This window comes from Mus pahari, chromosome 4 (genome assembly GCF_900095145.1).
Source record: "Mus pahari chromosome 4, PAHARI_EIJ_v1.1, whole genome shotgun sequence".
Lineage (NCBI taxonomy): Eukaryota > Metazoa > Chordata > Mammalia > Rodentia > Muridae > Mus > Mus pahari.
The window spans coordinates 66,763,446-66,784,334 of NC_034593.1; the positions used below are offsets into that span (position 1 = coordinate 66,763,446).

Here is a 20,889-nt window from a genome sequence, read left to right on the forward strand (position 1 = left end):
GAAGGGTCTGCAACCCTATAGGTGGAACAACAATATGAACTAACCAGTACCCCCAGAGCTCGTGTCTCTAGCTGCATATGTAGCAGAAGATGGCCTATTCGGCCATCATTGGGGAGAGAGAGGCCCCTTGGTCTTCCAAACTGTATATGCCCAAGTACAGGGGAATGCCAGGGCCAAGAAGTGGGAGTGGGTGGGTAGGGGAGCAGGGGTAGGGGTAGGGTATACTGAAATTTTGGGATAGCATTTTAAAAGTAAATAAAGAAAATAACTAATAAAAAATTTTGATCCAAAATTGTTCCTCTCTTTTAAAAAAATGCAGGGACAAAAATGGAACAGAGACTGAAGGAATGACTGACCAGACACAGGTCCAACTTTGGATCCATACAATGTATGGGCCCCAGACTCTGACACTATTACTGAAGGGGTGTTGTGCTTACAAACAGGAGCCTAGAATGGCTTTCTTCTGAGAGGCTCTACCACAAGTTGACTGAGACATATGCAGATACTTACAACCATTGGACTGAGATCAGGGACCCCTATGGAAGATTTAGGGAAAGGATTGAAGAAACTGAAGAGGGTGACAACCCCATAGGAAGAATAACAGTGTCAAGTAACCTAGACCCTGGGAGCTCCCAAACACTAAGCCAACAACTAAAGAGCATAAAACAGGCTGGTCTGAGGCCCTTGGCAAACAAAGGACTGACTGCCTTTTCTGACCCCAGTGGGAGAGAATGAGCCTAATCCTGTAGATTCCTGATGCCCCAGAGAAGGGAAATATTTGGAGGGAGACTCTCAGAGGCAAGGGGGAGGAGGATAGGGTAAAGATCTCTGGGAGGGGGAACCAGGAGGGGGCAACATTTGGGATGTAAAAAAAATTAAATAAATAAAATAATAATTAATTTTTAAAAAGAGTATAAGTCAAAGATCTTCAGTTAGATTATAAGTACAAAGAAAGAGGAATCTTCATTTCTTGAGCTTCTGTAACTATTCCCCTTTAGGATTCTCCCTGGAGTCTCTCACCCCTTCTCATGCCTCATTTTCTTTGATAATAGTCATCACTGGGCTGCATTGTAGTTCATATTCTTTGTTTGTCTCATTTTTTGTTACTTTGCTTGTTTGTCTCTTTTTCTGTCTCATTAAGGAAAGAAAGAAAGAAAAAAAGAAAGAAAGAAAGAAGGAAGGAAGGAAGGAAGGAAGGAAGGAAGGAAGGAAGGAAGGAAGGACGGACGGACGAACGAACGAACGAACGAACGAAAGAAAGAAAGAAAGAAAGAAAGAAAGAAAGAAAGAAAGAAAGAAAATCTTATGGAAGTAGGACCTTTTCCATTTGCATCGTCAATGCTAGGATAATTCATACATAAGAGACAATGTACAAGTATCTACCAAAATCAGTTTAAGAATCATTCCTATATTTTGAAAAATATTAATTTCAGTTTAGAAAGGTGTTATAATTAAGAAAATACAAAGCTCTAAAATGCACCTTACTATTATAATATCATGTGTATGTTTCTAAGTTTATCTACTAGTAGCTTAAGGGAAAGGTGGGTATGGAGTAGGCAGGAGAACCCCAGATCAATCTTTTATCTATTATTTAAGCCAAGTTTCAGTATCAAATATCTTTTTCTCAAGATTCTCATATTAAATGGAAATAGATATATTCAGGGTACACCACTGAATGCTTTTCATAATATGCTACAAAGAAGTAGTCCTTTGACTTTTGACCTTTTGTGTCAAAACACTGAAAAACTAATTACCTGGCACCTTTCCCTTGAAAGCTAACCTGAGATTTCGATTTGAAATGACAGGAATCCTTAAATTTTGCCCAAGAATCCACATTCAGTTCTCACCTTTTCTATTTCAAAAACTACGCTCCTTTAAATTTGGACTTTGTCAAGAACAAATTTAAGTTTCAGAAAGAGGCAATTTTCAGGTCAATAGAAGTCAGATAGACTAATCCTTTGGCATTGAAGAAGTTTACCAGCTCTGTTCCATATTTAATAGGGCTTGAGAGTGTTGCCCTGAGTCATTATGCCACATTGCAAAAGAGACAGAAAGCTGATTAAGAAAAGATCGATGTCAGTGATCTGGTCCTTAAGGGGTTGAGTACTCATGTACTGTTGGTCCAGTTATTTTAAGCCTCATTAATACATCTCCTTTGATCCATCCATGGCTTTTTAGATTAATAATGAGTATCTCAGAAACAGGAAATCCATTCCAAATGAATTTGTTTTGATTTTTCACCTCTTTCCTTCTTCCTAAAAATCTTTGAGGTCAAACTTTGGACATTAAAATAATCACAAAATCAGGTTTAGGAAATCTCTGTGACTTTCAAATATATGCATGCTCTCCTTAATTCCAAACTAATAGATTTCACATAAGTCACAACTTCAGACTCATCCATTCTGACTCTTGTTCCAATCATAAAAATTAATTGAGTTTCATGAGGCTATCATTCCTTGAAAAGGCAATTTTTAAGACCTTAATAGTTTTTCTTAGGTCAGTTTTATTCCTCAGAAACTTCAAATCATTGAGGTCATTTCATTTAAAAAAAACTTTTAAAGAACAAATTAAACCTGAAATAAACTAATTTAATTTCTAATATCATGTATAGAAGATGCATATGGAATTAGAGAATAGGGTTTTGGGAAAAATGGGATCAAATTATATAAACAACTATTTAGTAAGCTCATACTGTTTAGAGTTCTATAAAGGATGAATTACCAATAATAGTTTTAGAATTATTTTAAATTTTGTGAAAGCTAACTTTTATATTTTTATATGAGTAAAATTTTATAGTAATAAAATCTTCATAAACAAAAATTCACATATGTGTACAAGGTGATACTTATCCTAAGTCACTGTTACCATTTCACAGTGTGTACAGATATTAAACATTCTCCTGTATACTAAAAACATGAGTACATACTGCTTTTATTTATCAATTATACCTACATATAAAACATGAATTTCTTCTCTATACAAATAGACGAGGGGAAACTGTCTTTTTTAAATAGGTTGCATGTACAGAAGAACATAAGCTTAGGGCAATTTGAGATATTAAACCATTGTGAGTATTAGTTATCATCGTATAGTATAGTATAGTATAGTATAGTTATATATCACATGTCTGGACTGAACAAATATAGCTGATTGGCTACCTGTTCATTTAATTTTACCATTTAAATATGACCAAGGATACAAGCAGTTAATTTTGAACTGAATTCTATCAATTCAGTTTTTTTCAGTATATTTTACTTAATATAACTATAAATCAACTTCTATCAATTTTGTATTTTAGATTCTGCATTATGATAGAAGGATATGAATTATTGGGTTCCTATGGAAAATGAGTTTTCTAAGTCCCTTTACTTGGGACAGTGTTTACCACTGTCTGCCTTGTATATTGTAAATTTCTAAATAAGATATGATATATTAACAATAGGAATCATGATTCTTTGCAATCAACATGCTCTATTTCTAACTCAATAGTTACTATCTAGGCATAGATTTTAAAATAATATGGGAATGAATAGGGGAATATATTTAACAAAATCTTCAGAGTGATGTTAAATAAATAACAAGTATTGTGTGTTTCTTCATATATGTTTGAAACTATTTCATTAGCTTTGCTTGAAATAAAGAACCTTCTCAGTCATTCTTTATAATGAATATTATAATTCAATGCATGTTTATGTAGGGGTGTGCCTCACTTTGATTTTAGTGCTTTATTAACCAATAGTCCATACAAGAAGGAAGAACAGACTGTAGACTATGAGACAAGTTCAGCTGCAGACTAGGATTATAAACCTTCCCAGTCTGTTAACCTCTTTAAGCCTCAATTTTCTCATCCCAACAAAGGAAAAATAACATCTATCTCTAGTTCTAAAGATAGAGTAGACTTGAATATCTACAGTTGTTGCTACTCACAAGCAATGACTTATGATAGTCTGATTCCACTTTAGAGGGATTTTAATCCAGCAACATGGCTGCTCTGTCAAGGGATAACATCCAAAGACATTCTACATCTGTGTAATCTAGTTGGAATGATACCCATTTAATCTCTCAGACTGGAATACAGAAATATCCTTAGTAGTATGTACCTTTAATCCCAAACAATGAAGGAAAGTTAGTTTGTAGAAGGAAGCAGCCATAGTTGAAAGTGGCATCTAATTGATGGGATTGGAAAGAATTGGAAAAGATGTAACAGAATGAGTCAGAGATAGGATATGGCCAATACTCAGGGGAAGAGCACAGGGAAGAGAAGCTACTTAAAGGCAACACAGAGAGAGCAGACAGGAGGAGAGAGAAGAGGTAATATTACCAGAACAATTTTACAGAGATAGGTTGCATGCAAAGGCAGAAGGAGCCAGAGAATGAGGAGCCAAAAGACTAGAACATATTGCCAAAGATAATATGAGGTCAAGCAGAAAAATTCAGTCAGAAACTGAGGGAAGCCAGATTGAATCAGTCAACTTGAAAAGAAGTTTGAGCCAGAACAGCTGAGTTGAACCAACCAGCCAGAGATCAAAAAGAGCTAGGTTATTCAGCAGTAATTCTCTGAGATGAAAATTACATCTGACAAATAAAAGTTATTTTTATACTCTACTGCCTAGTTTATCTACCATTAACTCATTCAAAAAATATTTTTGTATATATTTACAAATATTTTACAAATACCTTTCAAATATTATGAATATCACATATTAGACTTATTTGTATATATTAGAAATATCACATATATCTTAAGATTATCTAAGATAATCTTAGCTCTATATTAAAACATATATAGCTAATCAAATGGATATGATTAAGGAATACTACACATATAACACAGGAATAAATATTTGTAGGTTCAACAAAGTACCAAAGAATAGTGTGCACAAAGGCAGGAGAATAACATATTTCCTTTATTCTCGTGGTCAAAACGAATGCCATTCTCATGACTTTCTGGACACATCACCTGTCCTCCCTACACCTGATCCTGACCCAAGAGAACCCCCACCGACTCAAAGGAGAAAGGTAAGGGGTATGAGAGAAGGACTGTGAGAGGGGGTGACCAGGAGGCAGGTAGTGAGTAGGATATAATAATAATAATAATGGTAATAATAATAATAATAATAATTAATAATTTTTAAAGAATGTCCTCGTAGGGAAGATGTCTGAACAGATCTTAAAATAGAAATGAAAACTACATTTTAAAAACAGGACAGGAATTTCTAGTAGTGAAAAAATAAAGACATGAGGATGTTTGGAGAATCTATTTAAGGATTGAGAAGTTGGCAGAAAAGGACAAATTAAAGTGCTATGGCATTCATCCAAGCAGACATGACGCCCTAAATAATACAGCTGTGGTACTCACAGGAGCAGATTTCCAAATAGTTAGAACATAAAATGGAAGAGCCTTAGGTTGTAAATTTAATGAAAAATTGATAAAAAACGATGGGAGTCTATACCCACAGCTATGAAGTAAAGTTCAAACTCGGAGAGGAAAAGTGGCCTCAGAGAGGAAGCGAAACAATGTGTTCAGTTTAGAGCATGCTGTATATCTCGGTGAGGAATATCTAGTCTATAAGCAGATGGGTGAACTTAGAGGGAACAGCTGAAGGCAGAGACTAGAGGTTTCTAGAAGATATTGCCTGCCTACTAAGATGAAGGTGAGGATTAAATTAGATGATGTACGTAAAGTACCAACTGCTTTGTGGAAACATACATAAAGTAAACCAGCCAGCGTATTTAGGTGCCTCATTCAATAGAAGAAAGGTCTCCTCTATCCTGAGCATAGTTATCCAATCTCTGTAATTACAGAGAACCTGAAGTTAAGGCCTCAGCTTAACCTAATAGGCTCTGTCTGGATTTAGCAGGAAGCTTAATAATTAATTGTCAATCTTTACTTCTCTAATCACTGTACCATACTGGCTGGCTTCACAGGCCATACTTCCTCAGCTATACCAAGTAGCTGCTGTGTGGCTTTGTAAGCTAAAAGCCTCTTAGAAGAAACGATCCTGTCTGCTTCGTGACAAATCTAGCCTAACAAAGTGTCGCTAAGGAAATCTATTTTGTAAATCTGCATCTATAAATGTTGCATAATATAACTGATAATTCATTAATGCAAGCTCCAGATAAAGAACTCAAGGCTGGCAAATCTGGGAAAGATTGAAAAAGCAGAGAGGAAGACAGAAGAGTGCTAATTTTCTTTGTCCTAGTCTTTCTAAATCGTCTCTCAGTTCATAGGCACTAACTAAACACTCCATCAACATATGTCCAAATTTAGGATGTTCCTTTAGATCCTTTATTAACAACTTGACACATAAAATAGTTTAAATTTTGTCTGTAAGCAATCAGAAATATTACCATTGGTGCTATTTTTTAACTCTATCAAAAATATAAAGAAATGCTATCTACAAATTGTGTCTTGTATTGATTAATTTTCTAATTTCTTTTTTTACATTCAGAATGTAAAATGGATAAACTAGATAACATACCTGCACCCTGCCATGGAGTTAAAGACATATTTTTCATAACCAGGGCCTAGCTGTAGAGGGCCTCAGCCTGCTGCAGTTGTAAGTTGATAATGGATAAAGATTGTCCCCAATCTTGTCCTTTAAGATTGAATTGGTCCTTAATATCAAGTGGAATGATCTGAACTATACTTTTTTATCATCAAACTGTCCTTGAAAACACTGTTTGTCCACATATAATCATTTCAAGATTTAAAAAGAAAGTCTTTCCTATGATTGAAAAAAAATTACCCGATATACACTGCTGCTTTTCTAGGTATTGAAACTGTCTGAATCCTGGGCCCAGATGACAAAATTTATGATTATAACAAGCAATATCAGGAAAATTACCTATTACAGTAACATTTTGTGAATTATCAAAATTGTAAGAGAAAAATGCTGAAAACACAGCACACTTAGTTTTCCTGCTATTTATATAGGAAAGTAGAACCTGGCTACTTTGTTTTCTCTACAAAAGTAAACAGAAGCAAAAATTTTTATCCTAATTTTGGAAAATGTTTATCCAAATAATGCCATGGAAGAAGTGTCCCTCTGGAAGGGACAGTGTGCTATGTGAGAGTACATTTCCACAGTGACTGAAGAAGGTGCTGGCACAGGTCTCAGGAAAACAGTTTGCTCCTGAACCAAGGAATAGAGCTCCCATCATGATGAACCTAAGTATATGGTTTACAGGCCTTGAGAATTGCTTTGTGTAAGGGACAAAAGTGAAGGTATCCTGTACAATGGATGGAGGCAAGCTATAATAATTGAGTTTGCTCAATTTACAATATAGGAGAGACTTGGAAACTCAAGAGATAACATTACATATTTATTGACAATTTTTAAAATAAAAGATCAAATTTTCAAACCCAGGAGAAAGCCCCAAATGGTTCTTCTAGTTACTCAATCTGGGTAATCATATCCTATTTTATTTATGAAGCATTTATTCAGATCCAGATCCAACTCATCTATCTAAGCTATGAGCATGTTAATAATTCTAAGCAAATGAGACTTCCTTGTTCTCCTTTTAGATTTTGATTTAAATTTGAAAAAAAATAGCACTTCTTTTCTCTTCTGACATTTTGCATAAGCATATCATACCTCTCCCAGCCCACAACCAGGATGGTCTTCTTAAGAACCAGGATCTGGGAAATGTCCACAACTCCATCTTGCCCAACGTTAAGAGTATAGTGACAATATCCATTAAAGTCCCATACCTTTAAGAGAAAAAAATCAACGCTGAGGTAGAAACAAAAAATATCTTCAGTGTTTAAAACAAAACAGTATAATGGGAAGCGTTTGTTAAATGTGGCAGTTACATTCTGTAGTAGTTTTTCTCAATTTTCAATTTTGTGGGATTTAAAAATCACTTAGGAGACAAATCTCTGCATGATTAACCGAAAGGTGTTTTTAAAAAGAAGTAACTCATGAAAAGACCCATTCTGAAAGTGAGCACCCCATTCCATGGGCTGAGATTCCAGACTGAATCAAAAGGAGAAAAGAATATGGATGCTATGCTGGCAACGATCAGCCTCTACTTCCTGACTGCAGTTCCAATGTGACTATCTATCTTCTTCAGGCTTCCTTCCCCACCATGACAAACTGTACATCAACCCACCAACACCCAAAGTAAACCTTTCCTTAAGTTTCTTCTCTTGGGTATTTTATCACAGCAACATGAAAGTAGCTAAAACAAACAAACAAAAATTGTTCCAAGAGATAGGTATCCTACTGTGATGAAACAAATCACATGTTCAATGGACCTTTGGAGTTGGTTTGTGGAAGAGGTGTGGGTAAGTTTGGAGTTGCAGGATTCTGAGGTCTAGAATGCCTTAAGAATTTAACTGGTTCTTGCTGGAGACGGGCAAGATAAGAATACTGAGAAAAATGTGGTCTAAAAACTCATGAGTTATTAAAGAGGAACACTTAAATCTACAGGGAACTGGACTAGAACACATTTAAGTTATACCCTGACAATGAATCTGAAACTTGTTCTAAGTACTCAGTGGAGGTGAGTTTTAAAAGCAATGACTAGCTTCCTTCTGTGTGGGCATGTGTGTCTGCATAGGTACACGCTTCTCCTACTTTTTCTTTGGTTTTGGTTTGTTCATTTTGTTGTTGGCGTTATTGGTTTGTTTAATTCTAGTTTGTTTGCTTACACACCTATTTATTTTATAAAAAGTAGAGAGAAAACAGGTATGGAGTTGAATGGGTGGGAAATGTGGAGAATCTGGAAATAGATGAGGGAGGGAGAACCATGATCAGAATATATTAGGAGAAAAAATATATTTTCAATAAAAAAGTTAGAGTAATTTGTTGGGCAGAAAATAACACTCAGGCTATGACATGGATACTGTTCTTGTTCTTACCTTGCTCACCCATGAGAGAGCAGCAAGTAGATCAAAGCACCATGGAATATGGTCAAAGAAGAAAAGGGCTTCAGTGAATTTAAAGATGCAGAGAAGGCAGTAGTAATGAATGCAGCATAACTATTAAGATTTAATGTCATTAAAGAAACAAATTATATTCTCCATTAGAATAATAGAAAAAGTGGAGCCAGGCATGCTTGCACATTCCTTTAGTCCCAGCATTTGGGAAGTAGAGGTACCAGGATCTCCGAATTCAAAACCAGCCTGGTATATAAAAATTGTTCCAGGATAGGAGGAGTGTTTCTCTTTCTCCACATCCTCACCAGCACCTGCTGTCACCTGAATTTTTTATCTAAGCCATTCTGACTGGTGTGAGGTGGAATCTCAGGGTTGTTTTGATTTGCATTTCCCTGATTATTAAGGATGTTAAACATTTTTTCAGGTGCTTCTCAGCCACTCGAGATTCCTCAGTTGAGAGTTCTTTGTTTAGCTGTGTGCCCTACCTTTTAATGGGGTTATTTGACTTTCTGAAATCCATCTTCTTGAGTTCTTTTATATATATATTGGATATTAGTCCCCTGTCTGATTTAGGATTGGTAAAGATCCTGTCCCAATCTTTTGTTGGGCTTTTTGTCTTATTGACAGTGTCTTTTGCCTTACAGAAGCTTGGCAATTTTTATGAGGTCCTATTTGTCAATTTTCGATCTTACAGCACAAGCCATTGCTGTTCTGTTCAGGAATTTATCTCCTGCGCCCATATCTTCAAGGCTTTTCCACACTTTCTCCTCTATAAGTTTCAGTGTCTCTGGTTTTATGTGGAGATCCTTGATCCACTTAGACTTGACCTTATTACAAGGAGATAAGAATGGATCAATNNACATTCTTCTACATGATAACTGCCAGTTGCGCCAGCACCAGTATGTTAAAAATGCTGTGTTTTTTTCCACTGGATGGTTTTAGCTCCCTTGTCAAAGATCAAGTTACCATAGGTGTGTGGGTTCATTTCTGGGTCTTCAATTCTATTCCATTGATCTACCTGTCTGTNGCTNTACCAGTACCATACAGATTTTATCACAATTGCTCTGTAGTACAGCTTTAGGTCAGGCATGGTGATTCCACCAGAGATTCTTTTATCATTGAGAAGAGTTTTTGCTATCCTAGGTTTTGTTTTTTTTTTGTTTTTGTTTTTGTTTTTGTTTTTTTTTTATCCAAGATGAATTTTCAAATTGTCCTTTCTAATTCGTTGAAGAATTGAGTTGGAATTTTGATGGAGATTACATTGAATCTGTAGATTGCTTTCAGCAAGATAGCCATTTTTACTATATTGATTCTGCCAATCCATGGACATGGGAGATCTTTCCATCTTCTGAGATCTTCTTTGATTTCTTTCTTCAGAGACTTGAAGCTCTTATCATACAAATCTTTCACTTCCTTAGTTAGAGTCACACCAAGGTATTTTAAATTATTTGTGACTATTGTGAAGGGTGTGGTTTCCCTAATTTCGTTCTCAGCCTGTTTATCCTTTGTGTAGAGAAAGGCCATTGATTTGTTTCAGTTAATTTTATATNCAGCTACTTCACTAAAGCTGTTTATCAGGTTTAGGAGTTCTGTGGTGGAATTTTTAGGGTCACTTCTATATACTATCATATCATCTGCAAATAGTGATATTTTGATTTCTTCCTTTCCAATTTGTATCCCCTTGACCTCCTTTTGTTGTCTAATTGCTTGGGCTAGGAATTCAAATACTATATTGAATAGGTAGGGAGAAAGTGGGCAGCCTTGCCTAGTCCCTATTTTAGTGGATTGCTTCAGCTTCTCTCATTTATTTTGATGTTGGCTACTGTTTTTTTTGTAGATTGCTTTTATCATGTTTAGGTATGGGCCTTGAATTCCTGATCGTTCCAAGACTTTTATCATGAATGGGTGTTGGATTTTGTCAAATGCTTTCTCAGCATCTAACAAGATGATCATGTGGATTTTGTCTTTGAGTTTGTTTATATAGTAGATTATGTTGATGAATTTCCATGTATTAAACCATCCCTGCATCCCTGGAATGAAGACTACTTGATCATGATGGATGATCATTTTGATGTGCTCTTGGATTCAAAAAGCATGAACTTTTTTAGTATTTTTGCATCGATATCCATAAAGGAAATTGGTCTGAAGTTCTCTATCTTTGTTGGGTCTTGATGTAGTTTAGGTATCAGAGTAATTGTGACTTTGTAGAATGAATTGGGTAGAGTACCTTCTATTTCTATTTTGTGGAATAGTTTGAGAAGAATTGGAATTAGGTCTTCTATGAAGGTCTGATAGAACTCTGCACTAAACCCATCTGGTACTGGGCTTTTGTTTTTTGTTTTTTTGTTTTTTTGGTTGAGAGACTATTAATGACTGCTTCTATTTCTTTAGGGGATATAGGACTGTTTAGGTCATTAATCTGATCCTGATTTAACTTTGGTACCTGGTATCTGTCTAGGAATTTGTCCATTTTATCCAAGTTTTCCACTTTTGTTGAGTATAGCCTTTTGTAGAAGGATCTGATGGTGTTTGGGATTTCCTCAGAATTTGTTGTTATGTATCCCCTTTCATTTCTGATTTTGATATTTAGAATGCTGTCCCTGTGCCCTCTAGTAAGTCTGGCTATGGGTTTATCTATCTTGTAGATTTTCTCAAAGAACCAGCTCCTGGTTTGGTTGATTCTTTGAATCATTCTTTTTGTTTCCACTTGGTTGATTTCTGCCCTACTTTTGATTATTTCCTGCTGTCTGCTCATCTTGGGTGAATTTGTTTCCTTTTGTTCTAGAGCTTTTAGGTGTGCTGTCAAGCTGCTAGTGTATGCACTCTATAGTTTCTTTTTGGAGGCACTCAGAGCTATGAGTTTTCCTCTTACGGCTGCTTTCATTGTGTTCAGTAAATTTCGGTATGTTGTGGCTTCATTTTCATTAAACTCTAAAAAAATTTTAATTTCTTTCTTTATTTCTTCCTTGACCAAGGTTTCATTGAGGACAGTGTTCTTCAGCTTCAGTGGGGTGTTGAAGTCTCCCACTATTATTGTGTGAGTTACAATGTGTGCTTTGAGCTCTACTAAAGTTTCTTTAATGAATGTGGATACTCTTTCATTTGGAGCATAGATATTCAGGATTGAGAGTGCATCTTGGAAGATTTTACCTTTGATGAGTATGAAGTGCCCCTCCTTTCTTTTTCGATAACTTTGGGTTGGACGTCAATTTTATTTGATATTAGAATGGCTACTCCAACTTGTTTCTTCAGACGGTTTGCTTGAAAAACTTTTTTCCAGCCTTTTACTCCGAGGTAGTGTCTGTCTTTTTCCCTGAGATGAGTTTCCTGTAAACAGCAAAATGTTGATTCCTGTTTGTGGAGCCAATCTATTAGTCTATATCTTTTTATTGGGGAAAGTAAGAGATATTAAAGAAAATTAATTGTTGCGTCCTGTTATTTTTATTGTTAGAGTTGGAAATCTGTTCTTGTGGCTATCTTCTTTTAGGTTTGTTTAAGGATTAATTTCCTGCCTTTTCTAGGGTGTAATTTCTGTCCTTGTATTGGTGTTTTCCCGGTATTATCCTTTGAAGGGCTGGATTTATGGAAAGATATTGTGTGAATTTGGTTTTGTCATGGAATACTTTGGTTTCTCCATCTATGGTAATTGAGAGTTTTGCTGGGTATAGTAGCCTGGGCTGGCATTTGTGTTCTCTTAAGGTCTGCATAACATTTGTCCAGGATCTTCTGGCTTTCATAGTCTCTGGTGAGAAGTCTGGAGTAATTCTAATAGGCCTGCCTTTATATGTTACTAGACCTTTTTCTCTTACTGCCTTTAATATTCTGTCTTCATTTAGTGCATTTGTTGTTCTGATTATTATGTGTCAGAAGGAATTTCTTTTCTGGTCCAGTCCAATTGGAGTTCTGTAGACTTCTTGTATGTTCATGGTCAACTCTTTCTTTAGGTATGGGAAGTTTTCTTCTACAATTTTGTTGAAGATATTTACTGGCCCTTTAAGTTGAAAATCTTCATTCTCATCTATACCTATTAATCTTAGATTGGGTTTTCGCATTGTGTCCTGAATTTCTTGGATGTTTTTAGTTATGATCTTCTTGCATTTTCTTTGATTGTTGTGCCCATGTTTTCTATAGAGTCTTCTGCACCTGAGATTCTCTCTTCCATCTCTTGTATTCTGTTGCTGATGCTAGCATCTATGGTTCCTGATTTCTTTTCTAGGATTTCTATCTCCAGAGTTGTCTCCCTTTGGGTTTTTAAAGATTTATTTATTTATTATATGTAAGTACACCGTAGCTGTCTTCAGAAACTCCAGAAGAGGGAGTCAGATCTTGTTGCAAATGGTTATGAGCCACCACGTGGTTGCTGGGATTTGAACTCCGGACCTTTGGAAGAACAGTCGGGTGCTCTTACCCACTGAGCCATTGCACCAGTCCCCTCCCTTTGGGTTTTATTTATTGTTTCTACTTCCATTTTTAGATCCTGTATTGTTTTGTTCAATTCCATCACCTGTTTGGTAGTGTTTTCCTGTAACTCTCTAAGGAATTTTTGTGCTTCCTCTTTAAGGGCTTCTAGTTGTTTACCTGTGTTTTCCTGTATTTCCTTCTTAAATCCTCCATCATCACCATGAGAGATGACTTTAGATCCATGTCTTGCTTTTCTGGTGTAATAGTGTATCCAGGACTTGCTATGGTGGAAGAGTTTGGTTCTGATGATGCCAAGTAACCTTGGGTTCTGTAACATCTGTTCTTATGCTTGCCTCCTGCCATATGATTATGTCAAGTGCTTGCTGTCCTCAATAGATCTGATTGGAGCCTGTCCTTCCTATAATCCCAGTTGATTCAGGACTCCTCAGAGTCCAGCTTTCTCTGTGATCTTTTGATTGAGGGCTTCTGTGAACCTGAGATTCTGGGTGTGTCAGAGTTCTTGGCAGTTATGCTTCCTCTGAGACCCTGTGTGACACAGCTGCTGTTATCCTGGGATCCTGTTATCCTAAGATACTGGGTGTGTTACAGTGCCTGGAAGTGGTGTCTCCTTTGAAGACCTTGGAGCTGTCCTGTCTGTTCGAAGCTGAGGTAATCCAGTACTGATCAAAAGGAACCTGAGCCTCTGGTCAGGTAGGGCTCTGGTGTCCTTGTTCCTGCTGTCACAGGCCTGTCACAACTGGTTTGGAACAGAAGTTGTGCTCCACTGATCCTACGATCACGTGGAGAGTCATCTGGGGACCGTGGGTGGTGTCTGCTGATTCACACCCAAGGTGACCAAGAGCTGGCACCAACCTGAAGGGATTTGTGCCCCTGGTCAGGATGGTTTTCTGCTTCCCTACTGCTGTCTCAGGTTCTGCGCGATTGGATTGGAACTGATGTTGTGTTCCACTCACCAGTGATCCTAAGATTTCGTGCAGAGTCCTCTAGGGACTGTGGGTGTGTCCGCTGACTCCATGCCCTAGGTTACCTGGTGCTGGTGCTAACCAGAAGGGCGATAGAGGTTCTTAAAGAGGACATAAATAAATACCTTGAAGAAACCCAGGAAAAGCCAAACAAATAAGTAGAGAAAATAAATAAAGCCCTAAAAGAAAGGAAGGAAAATACAAACAGTTGAAGGAAATGAATAACCCTTAAAGATATAGAGAACAAGACAAAAATGGAAGGAAATTAATAAATTCCTTAAAAAATGCCAGGAAAGACAACAACAACAACAACAAAAAAAAAACAGTAGAAGGAAACAAATGACATCATTCAAAACCTGAAAATGGCATTAGAAACAATGAAGAAAACACAAACTGAAATAGTTCTGAAAATGGAAAATGTAAGTAAGCAAACAGTAAGTACAGACACAAGCATCACCAACAGAATACAGGAGATGGAAGAGAGAATCTGAGGTGCTGAGGATACAATAGAAGAAATAGATTCATCAAACAGAGGAAATGTTAAATCTAAACAAACTAACAAAAATATCCTGACATAAAATATTCAGATTTAAAAAACCAAACTGAAGAATAGTGGGAGCAGAAGGAGACATATCCCACCTCAAAGATCTGAAAATAATTTTAACAAAATTATAGGGAATAAAATTTCCTAATCTAAAGAAGGAGATGACTATAAAGGTACAAGAAGTGTACAGAACACCAAAAAGAGTGGACCAAAAGAGAAAGTCCCTGTGCCACATAACAATCAAAATGGTAAACATACAGAACATAGAAAAAGTGTTAAAAGTTGCAAGGGAAAAATGCCAAGATATATATATATATATATATATATATATATATATATATATATACCAATTAAAATTATATGTGATTTCTCAATGGAGACTCGCAGAGCCAGTAGGGCATGGACAGAAGTTTAGCAGGCTCTAAGAGAATATGTATGCCAGCTCAGACTACTATAGCCAGCAAAATCGTCAGTAACTAAAGACAGAGAAACAAGATATTTCATGACAAAGTCAAATTTAAACATGTGTCCACAAATTCATGCCTACAGAAGGTACTAGAAGAAAAACTCCAATCCAAGGAAGTTAGATAAACCATAAAAATTTAGGGAATTAATGATTTCACATCAGCAAGGCCAAAAGAAAGGAATCTCTCTCTCTCTCTCCCCCTCACACACACACACACACACACACACACACACACACACATACACACACACACACAAACATCAACAATAACAAAAAGAAAATAGCAGAAATAAAAAATCATTGGTCCTTAATATATCTTAATATTAATGGACTTTCTTTTTCAATAAAAATACACAAGATACTAGAAGTTATGTGAAACAGGATCCATCCTTCTGTTGCATGCAAGAAACATATTTCAACATCAAAGATGGATATTACCACAGAGTAAAGGGTTGGGAATAGATTTTCCAAGAAAATGGACCAAAGAAGCAAACTAGTTAGCTATTCTAACATCTAGCAAAATACATTTCCAACCAAAATTAATCAAAACGGACAGGAAAAAACACTACTTTTATTATCAAAGGAAAATACACTGAGATGTTTTATTTATTATCATCTACCCCAAACACAAGGGTAACCAAATTTGTAAAAATAAATAAATAAATAAATAAAAAGGAAGGAAGGAAGGAAGAAAAGAAAAAAGAAAATTATGAAAACTTAAATCACACATCAGATAGTATAACAGATACTATGACTCAAATGGACCTAATCATTATGGAACATTTCACCCAAATATGAGAGAATATACCTTCGTCTGCGTAACTCATGGAATAATCTCAAAAACTGACCAAATAATTGGTCACAAAGCAAGTCTCGATAGATAAATGAAAATAGAAATAACCTTTATATCAGACCACCACTTATTAAAGTTGGATTTCAGTAACAATAAAAAAACAAGAAGCCTCAAATTCTTGGAAACTGAACAACTATCTACTGAATGACTATTGCATCAAGAGAGAAATAAAAAATTTAAAGACTTCCTTAAATTCAATGAAAATGAATGCATAACACACTCAAACTAATGGGGGCACAATTAAAATGATCCTAAAAGGAAAGTTTATTGCACTAATGAACTTCATAAAGAAATTAAAGAGATCTCATACTAGCAACTTAATAAAATAACTGAAAGTTCTAGATTTTAAAAAAGTAGCAACCACACCCCAAGAGGAGTAGAAAGGAGGAAATAATCAAACTGAAGGCTGAAATCACTAAAATAGAAACAGAGAGCACAAAACAAAGAACTGAGAATATAAAAAGTTGGTGCTTTGAAAATCAGAAAGATAGACACACCTTTATGTGAACTAACTAAAAGGCAGAGAAATTTGGATAATATCCAAATTTTCAATCTAAGAAATAAAAAGGGCAACATAATAATAGACACCAATGAAATTACAAAAATTATTAAGTCATATTTCAAAAACATGTACTCCCCAAAACTGAAAAACGGAAAAAAATGGAAACTCTTCTCAATAGATACCATTCCCAAAGTTAAATCAAGATAAGTCTAAATAAACTATAGTCCCTATAGCAGAAGATGGTGTACTCAGCCATCATTGGGAAGAGAGGCCCCTTGGTCTTGCAAACTTTATATGCCCCATAGAGGGGAACGCCAAGGCCAAGAATTTGGAGTGAGTGGGCAGGGGAGCAGGGTAGGGGGTGGGTATAGGGGACATTCAGGATAGCATTTGAAATGTAAATGAAGAAAATATCTAATAAAATAATTTTTTAAAAAAGAAAATGTTCAATCTAAAAAAAAAAAAAATAGCTAACCACCAAAAACCAAAAAACCCTATCAAAAATGTGGTATAGAACTAAACCAAGAATTTACAACTGAGGAATCTTAAATGCCTAAAGAAATGTTCAAAGTCCTTAGTGATCAGAGAAGTGCAAATCAAAATGACCCTGAGATTCCACCTTACACCAATCAGAATGGATAAGATCAAAACTTCAGGTAACAGTACATGTTGTCAAGGATGTGGAGAAAGAGGAACACTCCTCCATTGCTGGTGGGATTGCAAACTGGTACAACCACTCTGGAAATCAATCTGGAGGTTCCTCAGAAAATTGGAAATTGATCTCTCTGAAGACCCAGCAATACCACTCTTGGGAATATACCCAAAAGTTGTTCCACCAGACACAGGGGCACAAGTTCCACTATGTTCATAGCACCCTTGTTTGTAATAGCCAGAAACTGGAAACAACCCAGATGTCCCATGACAAAAGAATGGATACAGAAAATGTCGTTCATTTACACAATGGAATGCTACTCAGCTATTATAAATGAGGACATCCTGAGTTTTTCAGGCAAATGAATGGAACTGGAAAATACCATTCTGAGTGAGGTAACTCAGACCCAAAAGGGCATGCATGACATGTACTCACTAATAAGTGAATATTATCCAAAATTTTTAAAAATGTGCAGAATACCCAAGACACAGCACACAGAACTCAAAAAGGTCAACAAGCTGAAGGGTTCAAGTGAGGATGCTTCAGAACCCCTTTGGAGAAAGAAGAAAGCAACCACAAGAGGGGAGGGGGCACCTGTGAGGGAAAGGGGTAGATAGGGGATCCTGATCTGGCATTGGGTAGGGGAAAAGAACTGAAATCCCTGATGCCCAGCAGAAAGAATGGAAACAGGTAACCTTGGGAGGTAGGAGCTTGGGGGACCCCCCCATAATGCACTAGAGACCTGGGAGATGAGAGACTCCTAAGACTCATAGGAAGGGATCTTTGATGAAATGCCTGACAGTAGAGAAAGGGAACTTATAGAGCCCACCTGCAGCAGAAAGACAGGGCATCAAGTGAGGGATGGGGTTGCCATTCCAGAACACATCTCCAACCCATAATTGTTCCTGTCTCAAAGAATTACAGGGATGGAAATGGAAAGGAGCCTGAGGAAAAGGATGTCCAGTGGCAGGCACAAAGGCACAAGACGGAGTCCCCAAGACCTGACACTATTACTGAGGCTATGGAGAGCTCAGAAAAAGGGACCTATCATGACTGTCCTCCGAAAGACCCAACAAGCAGCTGAAAGAGTCAGATACAGATATTTGGACCCAACCAATGGACAGAAGCTGCTGACCCCTGTGGTTGAATTTGGGGAAAGCTGGAAGAAGCTGAGGAGGAGGGCAACCCAGTAGGAGGACCAGCATCTCAATTAACCTGGACCCCTGAGATCTCTCAGACATGGGAACACCAAACAGGTGGCATACACCAGATGATATGAGGCCCCCAACATATATACAGCAGAGGACAGATGGATCTGGATTTAGTCAGAGAAGTTGGAGGCCCCGGGAATTTAAAAGTCTAGTGGGGTTGGGGTGGGGTGTGGTGACTACCTCATGGAGACTGGGGGAATGGGGAGGAGGTATCAGATGTAGAACAGAGGGTGGACAGGGAGGAGGAGAATAAATAAATAAATATTTTAAGCCATGAGGGAAATGCAAATCAAAATGACTTTGACATTCTGTCTGACCCTCAGAGTCCTGATAGCAGAAGAGGGGCCCCGCCCCCTCATCTGCATCAGCAATCAGGACAATGTTCCTGGGTAGCACAGTAGAGGTGACCCTTGGGATGTAAGTGCAGGTAAGCTAGCCTGAAAGCAGGGGAAGAGAAGAGGTGGCCCCACCCCTTGCCAGCTGCAGTATTGGGTGAGCTAGCTGGGACAGTGCTGGAAAGCTTGATCTGATGGTGTGTGTGCAGGAGAGCTGGCAGGCTGACCTGCTCAACTCCCACCCAGGCCCAAATCCAGGGCTTTGATGTGACCAACATCAACATCTTATCCTACATATTAAGTGCTGGAGTGAAGGGGTTGGCCCTGCAGATCCAAATCTGTGGGATCTCCATCACACAGGGTAAAAACTATATGTTACAGTTAAAATGAATGCATTTTTTTTATTATGAGTAGTGCATAAGCCATTGAGGATATGGTGGTTTGAATATGCTTGGCCCAGGGAGTGGCATTATTAGGAGGTGTGGCCTTGTTGGAGTAGGTGTGGCCTTGTTGGAGTAGGTGTGGCCTTGTTGGATGAAGTACATCATTGCAGGGGTGGACTTTGAGGCCCTCCAACTAGCTACCTAGAAGCTAGTATTCTGCTGGATGCAGATAGATCAAGATATAAAACTCTCAGCTTCTTTTCGGACACTGTGTCTACCTGGACACTGCCATGCTTTCTGCCTTGATGATAATGGACAACCTCTGAACCTATAAGCCAGCCCCAATTAAATGTTGTCCTTTATAAGATTTGCCTTGGTCATGGTATCTTGTCACAGCAATAAAACCCAAACTAAGGCAGAGGATGATGGTGGAATGATTTTTGGTGCTGGGAGGAAGCTGGGTATAGTACTCATTTATTATGCACACATCCTATATTTGATCACCAGTAACACACACACATACACACACACACACACACACACACACACACACACAAGTGATGTGTTTGGGTATTAAGTTGAAGGAATAGGCTGTGATGATTAATCTTGTTAAGCTGATAGAATTTAAAGATCTAAAAGACAAACTTCTGTGTGTCTGTGTCTGTTAAGATTTTTCTAATGGTTTAACTAAAGAGGAAATACACAAACTTACTGTGGTGACACCAGACCATAGACTGTGATATTTTAAAAGATACTGTAATATCCCTCTCTCTTTGCTTCTTGATTGGAGATGTGATGTGACCAGCTGCCTTGTCCTCCTGTTGCTATGTCATACCTGCCATGATGAACTAAAGCAGTGGTTCTCAACCTTCCTAATGCTATAACCCTTTAATACAGTTCCTCACATAGTGATGATCCCCAATCATAAAATTAACTTTGTTGCTACTTCCTAACTGTAATTTTGTAATTTTGCTACTATCATGAATCTTAATGTAAATATTTGTGTTTTCTGATGGTCTTAGGCAACCTCGTGAAAGAGTCATTTGACCTACCCCAAGGGGTCATGACCCTCAGGTTGATAACCCCTGAACTAAAATCTAAAGCTATACAGAAAAAAATACTCTGTATTAAAGATAATTCCAGCAAGCTATGTCATAATTAGATAAATCTCTCAGCATTCAGACCAATATGTTAGGGGCTGATTACAAGAAAAAACAAGATATTAGAGAATTGAGAGTCAAGGTCTTCTAACCTTTGTGAGAGAGAAAGCAAAAATTGAGTTGATCACCTATGACTAGAGATGCCATTAGTGATGCCCAAACAATGAATGGTTGATAATAAAACCAAAGAAACAGGATTACAGAATGTCTAAAGAGGTCAACAGTGGGTGGACCTTGAATGTGTAACCTTTTCCAGCAAAAGAGAGAGATGAGAGCCCCTTCCCCCTGCCCACATACTTTCCTTCAGAATTTTTCAACTGGAAATTTAACTGTACCATCAGATATATATTTTTTTTTAATTTATTTTTTTTATTATTATTTTCTTTATTTACATTTCAAATGCTATCCCGAAAGTTTCCGATACCCCTCCCCCCACCTCTGTTCCCCTACCCACCCACTCCCACTACTTGGCCCAGGCCTTGCCTTGTGCTAGGTCATATAGAGTTTGGAAGACC

At 37.2% G+C, this 20,889-nt stretch overlaps 1 protein-coding gene across 1 annotated transcript in view; it reads right to left on the bottom strand.

Moving 5' to 3' along the window:
• Wdr49 (WD repeat domain 49) overlaps positions 1 to 20,889 on the bottom strand; it is a 153,836-nt gene that overhangs the window by 63,742 nt on the left and 69,205 nt on the right. The window contains exon 9 of the mRNA XM_021196924.1: positions 7,599 to 7,714. Coding sequence (XP_021052583.1) covers positions 7,599 to 7,714 — 116 coding nt within the window. The remainder of the gene's footprint in view (positions 1 to 7,598; positions 7,715 to 20,889) is intronic.